Here is a 12,257-nt window from a genome sequence, read left to right as displayed (position 1 = left end):
GTAGCAAAATTTCATTTATTCAAACAAATGAAGAAGCAAGATATATTTCAAGATGTCTTAAAATATTTTAAATATATAGTTCTGCCTTGAAATATACATAAATTCAGTCGTATGACTCGAACCGCCAGAGAGAGACACGCGCATGGAAAATTAACAGTAAAGAACAATTACATATTTGTAAAACATGATTTTTTTTATAAGCTCACATACGTTTTACTTCCTAATCTTTTTCTTATAGACATATATGTGCATACAAGCATACAACAATGAAAATCAAACACTCTCGCATACACTCGCACATACACATATACACAAAAATATTCTCTCTGTTGCTGGGAGAAATATTGTGATGCTTGAATTAATATTTCGAAAAGTAGGCAGAGTACGTCGACAAATTACTAGACAGACGGTATAAGAGTATAATGTTAAGTGGTAGTATCGATGAGAGAGAAATTTTAATTTACACAATATATTATTAAAATTTCCTTATTGAAATTGATCTATACGTGCCGAACACGAACAGCCTTATTTTTTCGTTTCTTTTCTATATGTACATGATATATTATTCGTAAGAAAACGAAAGACCCTTCGGAAAGATCCTTTTCAAACATTCCGTCCCCTCTAAAAACTGAACGAATTTTGAATGACACTCAAAATAAGTACACCATACGAGTTGTGAAGCTGAAACCAGCTCGTTCGCAAAGATATCGTGACTGGCCCATTAACACCAACAATTAGATAGGTGCACTACTGAAATGCGCGAATCGAATGACATAATGAAAAATTATCGAAAAATAGAGGGAATATGACGACAACTTTCCCAGTGAAAAATCGTCTTGTACCATTATCTTTTTCCAATATCGCACTACTATAACTTTATGATATCCATTTATCATTGATAATGCATACGTAAAGTGAATACGGAAAGTGATACATAAGAAATCCCATCGATTTCGTATCACGAAATCGAAATACTCGACTCGTGTGTAACAATCGATACCGATGTAAAATTGCAAAAAATTTATCGCGCTCGGAAGACCTAATGAAAAAATGCCTTAAAAAAGCGATACTTTCATTTTTAGATCAAAAGGTCTCAACGTTCTACAAATAAACTTCTCGACTCAATTAAATGAATTAACGACAATTTGATGAAACGTCAGTGGATCATTAATCAAATGACGGAATCGAGAAAATCACTCAAAGAATGCAGAGATTTTTTGATTATCATTACGATTGCACACGCGATTGCCACGAGCTTGGCACCGTGACCAGTGTAAAATATGAGTTTATGACAATGTTTATATGTATCTATGAATTATCGAGGTACCGTCTGTTGGACAAGGTAATTTCTTAGATTTAAATCCCCATTATACGCAACATTTAGTGCATCCTATGGCGGAACATCACGAGGCATACATCCTATTAATTTCATGTTGATAACGTTCCTGAACCGCTTTCCTCTTGAGTTTGAACGCCGCAGTGACCAGACCCATATCGGGTGACCATTGTTCTGCACACAACTTCACCGCACCGGGTATTTCAAACCTTTGGAGCTTACCTATAAACGATAAAGGTTGAATAATAATAAATTTATCGATTGACGATAACAAAATTAAAAATAATAAAAAATATACAGAAACATACATTTCCTTGCTTGCTCAACAAGTTCTTGAAGTACCGCTTTCTCGATCTGTGGACTGTTACAGAGTTCCTCGAGATTCTTTCCAATTATGCCTAGATTATTAGCAATTTCTTCTAAATAATGCTGATTAGGTACAACCAATGCCACTGTGTACGCTTTATTCGCATCGCCATAAACGCATATATTTTCTACGACAGGACAAGTCTTTAACTCGGCCTCAACTTTACCCAAAGAAACGTACTCGCCGAGTTGTAATTTAACCAAGTCCTTCTTTCGATCTACGTAAATAAACATCATCAAAAATATCGAAAATGAATATTATTATATATTTCTCTTTAAGAACAAAAAGTTATTAAAGATATTAAAGATGTAACTTTTGGGACGTACCAATAATTTTGATAGAACCATCTGCATGAAATTCGCCGATATCACCTGTTCGGAACCATTGTCTGCCATCCTCTTGGAAGAAATCTTCCTTCGTTTTATCCGGCAATTTATAGTAACCCGCGGAAACTATGTCTCCACCGATCACGATTTCTCCTCTGGGATGTGGATGATCTTTGACTCGATAACCAGCTTCTTCCCAATTCTCTAACCGGATATCGCAAACCGTAGTAGGTGCTCCAACTCTTCCGGTAGTTCTATCATACGCTAAAAGAAAAATATACGTGACAATAGGAACATCGAATAAACATTCCGGTTCAAAAATACATACTGTCCATAACGGTTGCGCAAGAAGTCGTTTCTGTGAGTCCATATCCTTGAGTTACGGTGACGCATAGGCAAAGTTTCACTTGATTATGAGTATCCGGACTGAGCGGAGCGCCTCCAGAGAGCACAAGTCTAACACGACCGCCTAGTACTTGCTTCGCGGCTCCGAAGATGTACTTGTCGAAAAGAGGCGTTTCATAGCCTCGTTTCGTCCATTTTAATTTGTATTCATATGCAAAATTAAAAATAGCTTGTCTAAATGGACCAGATTTCTTCACTTTTTCGTTTATTCCTTTGGAAATTCGATCGAGAATAAGCTGAAACAATTTTATATTTGTGTATCAGTACTATCTAAAAAATCGTATTAAAATTAGAAACAAAATTTGATAATTTGTTTTAAAAAAGATATTGATGTATTTTTTCATTTATTAAATATTTTTTTTATTTGTAAACTTAAAGACTTAAGATGCTCTGAATAAAACTTAGTGATTAGTAGATAAACAATTTTCTTTTCAGATAAAAAAATTAATAATAATTAATAAGAAATTGAATGATTTGCAAAGATTTGAAACTCACCGGTACTGCAGTTAAGCAAGTTGGATGTAGGACGGAAGCATCACCCTTCGATCCTCTCTGAATCTTACTACTCGAATCAATCAGTGTAAGCGGTGAGCTATAACCAATGGGCACTCCGGTTAAAAGACACACACTTTCGGCCAGTAGTTCGAGGACATGGGCCAATGGCAAGAAACCGAGAAAAATGTCGTCTGAGCTAATCTCTACAACATCGGAAAATGCTTTTAGACTGCTAATGATATTGTTGTGAGAGAGAAGGACGCCTTTCGGCACTCCCGTCGAACCAGACGTATACATGATTATAGCGGTATCATCATTCTTTGGTGAATTAGCACTCGCACTTGATTTATTGCCCATTTCGATAACATCGGCGAAGGATAACAATTGCACTCCATCCTGAAACAAATAATAAAGAATACTTAAATAAAAAAAAAAAAAAAACAAGAAAGTAAAGACTATTAATCATAAGTGGCAGTACTGACATCAACCATTACGTAATAACATGACAGTCAATCATAGTCAATGCCACAGCTATTAGGCAAAATAAATTTTTAAAAGAAAAATAATATTAATAGATACATACGGCGCGCATAACCAATTATTTAAATTAATTTTCGCTAACAAATAACGAATGAATAACGAATGAATATTCCATTAATTATAATTACGTACAATCATAAAAAAAAATCTGAATAAAGATTATGTATACTCTTGCGATTTAATCTAAAAAGTCTAAAGTCATCTAAATGCATCTTAATTCGTATCAAAAATTAATATTCAATATTTAAATTAAAATATACCTTGTAACCTTTGGTGCTAGTCGGTTTGAGTTGATCTTCCATATAGATAATTTTCTTGACTTCCGGTATCATGTCTAGCAGACGCTTGAATTTTGGCAGAAGTTCATGGCTAGTAATGACAGTATCTACTTCGGTTTCGTTGATACCATGAGCAATAGCTTCATCGCCTAAAGTCGCGTATATCGTTACCACGGTAAAATTCTGTTTGAAACATCCATGTACCGCTATCATCCATTCCGCTCTCGTCTCGGCGAAGATAACAATATTATTACGTGGCTTCATACCGAGTTCTACTAAACCTCGGCCGAAGGAAGAGGCCAACTTTTCGACTTCGCTAAATGACTTCCATTTGTACTCTCCCATTTTATACTGGAAAATAGATAGAATTTCACAATACAAAATTAGTTTTGTATCTCTTCGATATTTATATTAAGTAAAGAGAGCATATAGACATGTTGAGATTCATCCTAAAAATTCTTCTCTTTCTATAAAAAATGACAATTTTCACATTATGAAATATTAAAGGATTTATATTTAAATGTCTGAGATATATTACCTTTTTGAAGATTCTGCCATTAGGTTGAGGCTCATCTTCCTCTGCTAAGATTTGTCTGGTACCAAGGCACTTCTTATTGCCGTACATTTTGACAACGCAAAGAAGTATCTTTTCCAGAGTATCAACTTTTTCACGTTCAAGCATGATGTGCATCGATTTAGGAGAATCGACGCCTCTGTAAGTGATCTGGTTATCATCTTTGGAGATTGGACGGGCCTTGATCCTCCTGGAAGCCTTACGCTTCTCCCATGGTCGCTGAAGTATGAGATACACGGGGAAGGTCAGCAAGTCGTACACGTACGACAGAGCCTTGATCGCGTGGATCGCGCCATAGATCCAGAAACCTTCCATTTCCCTGTTAAATAAAGAAATCACTCAATATTCGTATTTAGACATCAACGTTAATAAAAAACACTATTCCTGTTTCTCTTCTCTTGTGAAATTTGAACGCAAAAAGATTATAACGAGTGCAAAACTCGAAGTAAATAAATTTAGATTTTATTTTCATATCCCTTCAAAAGAAAAAAAATTATTGTAATTGTATAATTTATACATTTATATAATTCGATCATTGTACTTTAATTTCTTGTAGAAAGATACAATCTTGAATATTATTAGTTATCTATATATTCCCGCGACAGTGTCTTATCGGATACTACAATATCTCATTCTGCTTATCGTAGCAAGCGAATTATCTACTCGAGTAAGCAGTTTTCAAGCGTGAGAGTAAAGGCTATCAGTCGAAATCATGCGTCTTGCAAACAATTTGAATTAATAACGATCAAAAACTATATAAACAATCTCGTATATAAACAATCGATAATATGTAATCACCAGGATTAATTCTTTCATGGACTTTGACGAATTAGCGCCATTTATCTATTTTATAGCGTGGTCACAGATATTGTAACATAACACTTATCATGCTACGTGCGTAGAAAAAAAAAAAAGAAGCATTCTTACAGACATGACATCTATTTAAGATCGATAAGTGATATGATAACAAGCTATTGAAGCAATAGGATACAAATTCAATCATATACATCTATAGTATGCATCAACAATTATAAGAATGTAATTGTATTCCCGAAGCGAAGAACTAGAAAGACATCATCATTTAATTAGTTTGCCTTTTCTAGCATCACATGGAGGGTACCAGAATATCACAGTCGCTTGTCAAACCTAAATAATAAAAAATATAGTATTTCTTGTACAATAAAAATGTAAAAGTTGCTTAATTACATCTCCTTTAATGCCTTGTGCGACATATATATTGGCTATTGATTTTCAGTCTGTTAATAAAATTTCGTTGGCGATATTTTTTTACGATAAGATATGTTTAAGTATTAATCTTACTTAAATATTTAAAAAAGATTGTGTTGTCTATTGCAAGAAAGAATTAGTGAACTTAGAACTATAGGAAACATTTTACTTTTTTTTTATTTTAATTTATCAAACAATTTATGTAGCTACGAAAGATTCATATTAATACTGCATAAAAGAGTGATCATTTTATGAAATATTACTTATATAAATAAGTGGTCGTGTTCAGCAAAATATTTATCTTGTAACCATTGGAAATTTTTTTCGCACTGAATTACACTTTTAAATCTATAAAAATAGTTCTATCTCAAATAAAGAAAAATTTCCAATAGTTACAAAATACTTTCTACTGAAAACGCGGCCAAAAATAGATCTACCTATATCCATGAGAAAGAGACATAAATCCAAAAAGTTAATTTCAAGTCTATTTCGATCACATGTTTCGCGAAGTCAAGTTCAGTTCTGATAAAATATCAATCTGCGGACGAAGTCAATTTAGATCAGACTTGCATATCCGTTCTTTTTTATTCTATTATTGATTGCGTCATATCATATTCACGATACTTTTTATTCTACTATTGATTGCGCCTCTATAATTCACGTTATACCGACCATTCCTGAACTTTATTATGCGACGCACTTATGCCACCTCTTTCTCCTTAGGTATACTTAGATCAATAGTTACTTTCTCATTTCACACTACAATATTGTTATTAATCAAGTTTCTAATTTTGCTTAATATTGATCGTGCGTATAGCAGTCAGACGGTATCAGCATAACGCAGCGCACTTGATACTATATACGAGAAGCAAACACGAGTTATGTCACGTTCCTGCGATTTAACTTAAAATAACAAGCAGGTCTGACGCAAACTTTGATTGACATTACGTTAGTTTGTAAAACTACAGTTTTTTCGCTATTAAATTAAACACTGATAAGATAATGTATTTCGAAAATTAGTTAATTCGTTCCTTATTATATATCATATATAATGACACTGTGTTTTATCATTAATTTTTTACTTCGATGTTGTTGATTTATGATACGGTAATCTGAAATGCTAATTATAATTATGTATTTTCATATATCTCATTATTATTAATATATGTATAAAATATAATGTAAATATAAATGCAATTAATTGATGTTCAAAGTTCATATTTGAGTTTTCTAATAAATATTAAACGCATTGCAAGAGAAATAAAAAATATTACTACATGATCTAAGAGTAACTAAAATATACCAATTAGCTCATCTATCTAGTTTCACATATACCAATTAGCAAATAAACGCACTTATTATCATCGTGAAAGCATTAAAAAATAAAATATGGAATACAAGATATATAACGAAATAAAATATACATGACGATATGGAACACTTGAAATTAAATTTACATTAAGAGTCGTATAAGAAAAATAGCACTTTCGTAATTGTATAATTTACAAGTCTATAAGTAGAAAGAAAATGGAGAAATAGAGCAAAGATATTGACGTCTAAAGCTAGTCTTTAAATCATTTTTTTAAAATTTAATAGAAATCTGTATGTATAATCGATACAGGAACAATTAGATTTCTTCAATTAAAGAAAGTAAGAAATAGGTTTTAAAAAATAGCAATCGCTTTAAAAATAAAATCTCATCAAAGATGAGATTAGAGTACGTTAAAATTGAAATTAAATCATTAAATGTAGCCTTATTTTTGCGATTAACTGCAATTTTCATTTATTATATCTCATGTCTCGCATATTTTAATTTAAAAATGGGAGAAAAAACATTAACTGCTTTACAATTTATGATTTTATGATAAAATCGATGATTCCGTGGGACATCCTGCATGATAGTGGAAATTAGTTAATTCGTTCCTTATTATATATCATATATAATGACACTGTGTTTTATCATTAATTTTTTACTTCGATGTTGTTGATTTATGATACGGTAATCTGAAATGCTAATTATAATTATGTATTTTCATATATCTCATTATTATTAATATATGTATAAAATATAATGTAAATATAAATGCAATTAATTGATGTTCAAAGTTCATATTTGAGTTTTCTAATAAATATTAAACGCATTGCAAAAGAAATAAAAAATATTACTACATGATCTAAGAGTAACTAAAATATACCAATTAGCTCATCTATGTGGAAGATCAAAGTGTTGCAGAAAAAGACGCCGAGAGAACCCGTAATCGAGATTTCAATATCGTTACGGACTTTGAACGTCGCAAGTTCACATTGCACGCAGCGAGCGAATGGATGGAGCCAACCGGTCTCTCGAGTCTTATCTGCGGTCGAGTATGGGTCCAAAGGGTCTCATGCGTAAGGCGGAAGTTGAAGGGGGACGAAGGGGGCCAACTGTGCGGTAACAGGCGTCTCACGGTCAAATGCCGGAGTACATCGTCCGCTGAAGATCTCGAGATCTCGCTGTTTATTTTCTTTTCTAACGATTTGTCGCAAATTCCCGCGAGTCGAATAAAAACTTTTCTCTCGGGATCGCGAGAAAGTCTTGCAAAACGAATACAGTATCAGTTTGGATTACGTTGTATTTTTTTATTTTCCTTGCAATGCGTCTAACGAACATTCGAAAATATTATGTCCACAGAATATTGAATTTTGTTTATAAATATTTTGAAACAAAAATTTTGTATTAAAAAAAACTGAATTATTAACTTTTAAAGAAATATTTATATATAGAAACAATATAACATAAGAAGCAACAATAAAAAATAAAATAAACTTATATATCATGGCCCTTTACTCAGATGAGAAATCGATATACTACGAAATATATTTTCTTCTCTCATCTGCATTAAGAGATAATAAGTTATATTTTTATTCCACATTGCTTTCGACATTCGAGTAGAAAAGTTCCGGCATCATTTATGCATAATATTAAAATAGCAATACCTTACTACCGATCTACAACCAAACTTACAATCAAACACGATCTCCAATCATATACTCATTAAAAATTGAAACAAAGAAGAGAGTCAGTCCATTAAATATTTTCGTATCTCGTCTTTCTCCTTGAACATAAATCGATGCAGGTTAAATCTATATCTTGTAATGTATTTAATAATTTAATGATCAACAAACTTCAAGATTTTCTGATAAACTAATATAATTATCCAGAATACAAAATTTATAAAAAAAAGTTATCATAAAGTTATCATAAAGTCTACAAGCTATACAGGAAGCTATCGTAAATAAAGTCTACAATCTACGTTTGATAGGAAATGATTAAATTTTAATCCAAATCCACATATATCTTATAATTTACTTAATTATTTAATAATTAAGCATTTACTTAATTATTTAACAATTAACATACTTCTATATATTTTTTGTTAAACTAATACATATAATTATGCAAAATTTATACAAAAATATAGATAATCTACAAACTACGAGAGAAACTACTAAGAAAGTATCATAGATAAAAGCTACACAGAAATGCTTAGATTTCAATCCAACGATATAGTCACGTTGAAACTTATGTGTATTCAAGCGTTGGTTATTATGGAAAAATTTTTATAAAAAACTCATACAATATTTTTCCAATGAGGATCGACCTTGTAACAATACCGATTGTTCAAATTCTTCGCTATCATTTTTGTATCTAATTATTTGATCTGATTATTTCTCTAACAAGAAAAAGAAAAGATATACTTACGGAATATACGTTCTGTTCGATGCTAAACAATGATAATGTGATTCTAAATTTAATTTATGTAACATATTCTACATTTACTAATTTGAACGAGAGATTAGAATCACATGATCACTTTTTATATAAATTTTATAATTAAGATAAAACATTACGATATATTGTTGTATCATATCTAACTATAATTTATATATTTCATGCCGATAACATTGAGAACAAAATCGTCATGCTAAGAACAAAAGACAGATAAATCAAAGCGATAGAAATAGATAAAATAATAACAATAATTTTAATTAGCAGTTTAATTAGCATCTACGTTGCGAAGTACTCTACGGAATTTTCCGGCGAAGAAAATTAAAAATAGTGATAAAAATATCATCATATGAGAAAATTGCAGATATATAAATAATAAGGAAAAAAAATATGACTACATATAATAATATGTGACTTAAATTGTAACATATAGAAGGGGATCATAAAGAAAGAAACGTGCTTTGAGCATTATGGCAAAACAAAATTAATAAAAGAACTCATCGTTTTAGGAAGTCCTACGAGCCAAGAGGCCCACAGCACGTTTAATTTAACATCGTGGGCCATTCGCATCCGAGGGCGTAGAGAGTCGTAATAGTATAAGCAGAAATAGAAAATACAGCAGAGAGCTCATGCAGCGTATGCAACGAACAATGCGCGATGCATAGCGGTGCAGGCTCCGTATGTCTACGAGCTACGCAGTGGCATATACCATGCGTTTACACTACGACTCACTGTTTATCGTCCACGATCATGGTGGCGGTTCTCTATCCGGTCGTTCTTACTCTTCCAAGATCAACACTTCACCCGGCGAGATGCTTCTCTGTGCGCGATGCGGATTAATCGACACTGCAAGAAAAACCATTCCCAGTCGACAAGAGTTAGTGAGATCTGCGAGGTGCATGCGGTGCATTCAAGTACGCTCTTCGTCGCCGAAATGATCCTCGACTCGGTGGAGGTAGGAGCTCTCGAAGGCTCAAAATCGGCTCTTTGACTGATATGTCAAGAAGACTTCTTGATCGTTCTCTCGATCTTAATACGACTATCGTCGTCGAATATCAGCTAAAGATGCTCAAATAAGAAATTAGACATTGTTTAAGCTGCTTTTGCTGAAAATTTATAACGCACTTAACGTGCACTATAGATTTTCAATTCTGGCAGTGAATATCGAAACGTAGCTTTAGATTGGTATTTATAATCGTACCTTAAGATGTCATGAATTAATCAGAGTATTAGTAGTCTTAAGACATTATTTTTAAGACGATCTTAAAATGAGAATGGACTGTATGAATACCGGCTTCAGACAATTTTTAACTGGTCTCATTTTCAGGATAGTGCTTAAGATAGAGTAGGATAGATGTATATAAAATACAGATACATAAATATCTTATTCTAATCCTACATACTGCCAGTATTGAAAATCTGTAGTGCTTATATGTAATGTGAACTGTATATAATATTGTATATAAATTTCTAGTACTGGCAATGTACATATATCAGAATAGCCTCCATCTAATACATAATTTATCTCATTTTATCTTGAGCAGCATCCTGAATATAACAGACCCAATCTCTTACTTCTATAATCGTGGCGTTATCGACGTTCGTCGATCGTTAAAAAATGTGTAAATAAAGAATTATCATTAATCCTTAGAAGTGCGACTTATTTTTACATAAACGGTAATTATCGAAATATATTCTATATCTTATCTTTAAATATTTTAAAATGTTATAAATGTTGTTATATAGAGAATTAATTTACATTGGCTAAAACTGCATAAACTGCATAAACTGCAGTAAATTTGAATAAAGGTAAAATGCATCTTAAAGATTGCAGAGACTTATTCAATGTTGTAAATAAGTATATCTTTAAATTTTACAGATAATGATGTTTCACGCTGCGAAATGTGTTCGTTAAAAATACTAAATGCAGAAAAATAAGATCATATATTTATAAATATTTATATAATATTATACGATAATAAATCAAGATTTTATATACATAGACGTCGAGTTGTTGCATATGTAAAACTGATATGTGTACAAATAATGAAAAAAAGAAGGAAAAACTAGGAAATATATACATAAATAATGCAAAGGCTCAACTGGATATAAGTTAATAACATTGGATATAATTAAATCGCACATAACAAACTCTTAATTTTAAAAAATCCGCAAACGCGCAATCAATCATCGTACGATAAAAAGTAATCAAGTTATTACTTAATAGATCAGATTCACATCCGTCACGCAACTTTGCCTATTTAGTAAACGATGAGTAAGCTTTGACAAGACGGTTTCATTTACGTCTCTTAAATGTTCCGGGATACATTTATGCAACGTAAAATTACGAGCAGACGGCAATTAAACGAATTCCCTACGACGAATATCTTTCAGTATAGTTGCATTCACCAAGTCCTGAATTTCTCGAAGTCAACTGCAAGTTGATTTATCCACCGCGGTCTTCGCGATCCGTTAAACGCGCGGCAGCTGACTCGGTCAAGTGCACTTTGCCCCCAATGCACGCGTGCACGTGTCAATCCACGGCGGAATGCACGCATTGTAGTCGAAACGCGCCGCGCGATAACGATAGAGAAAGTTTCGATTTTCAAGATGCGCCTGCGGCGCAAAGCTCAGTTTTATAGGTATTCTATTGCTCGTATATTGAGAGAAAAATGTATTAAATTTTAATAAAATTTGTTTAAATAATACTAGCTAAATATTTATTAAAGATAAATATGTATTTATTTAGTAGAGACAAGATCCTTAATAAGTACACTGAGAAAAAAATATAGTCAATTTTAATAAATATTTAATTCAATACTGCCAACTAAACATTTACTTACTATAAATAAATATTCGTTCAGTAAAATGAATGATTGTTAAATCAAATTAATGTTTCTTGTATCAAATAAATATATCTTTATATTTAATAAATATTTA

At 32.0% G+C, this 12,257-nt stretch overlaps 1 protein-coding gene across 6 annotated transcripts in view; it reads right to left on the bottom strand.

Annotated features, from left to right (window-relative positions):
- Window positions 1-12,257, bottom strand: part of LOC108686112 (long-chain-fatty-acid--CoA ligase 4) — a 26,697-nt gene continuing 14,440 nt past the window's right edge. For 3 of the 6 annotated variants that reach the window (XM_018191223.1, XM_018191238.1, XM_018191231.1), the window contains exons 2-9: window positions 10,050-10,163; window positions 4,286-4,640; window positions 3,730-4,098; window positions 2,930-3,325; window positions 2,358-2,670; window positions 2,030-2,293; window positions 1,645-1,920; window positions 1-1,558 (exon numbers count right to left, since the gene is read on the bottom strand). In XM_018191223.1, the coding sequence (XP_018046712.1) occupies window positions 1,404-1,558; window positions 1,645-1,920; window positions 2,030-2,293; window positions 2,358-2,670; window positions 2,930-3,325; window positions 3,730-4,098; window positions 4,286-4,640; window positions 10,050-10,069 (2,148 nt within the window). In that variant the 5' untranslated portion in view covers window positions 10,070-10,163 and the 3' untranslated portion in view covers window positions 1-1,403. The remainder of the gene's footprint in view (window positions 1,559-1,644; window positions 1,921-2,029; window positions 2,294-2,357; window positions 2,671-2,929; window positions 3,326-3,729; window positions 4,099-4,285; window positions 4,641-10,049; window positions 10,164-12,257) is intronic. The other 3 variants (XM_018191244.1, XM_018191215.1, XM_018191254.1) reach the window with 1 other exon arrangement.

The sequence above is a fragment of the Atta colombica genome, unplaced genomic scaffold (genome assembly GCF_001594045.1).
Source record: "Atta colombica isolate Treedump-2 unplaced genomic scaffold, Acol1.0 scaffold100, whole genome shotgun sequence".
In the NCBI taxonomy this organism is placed as follows: Eukaryota; Metazoa; Arthropoda; class Insecta; order Hymenoptera; family Formicidae; genus Atta; species Atta colombica.
The sequence above is the reverse complement of the archived record's forward strand: the minus strand, read 5'-3'. Positions and strand labels throughout refer to the sequence as shown.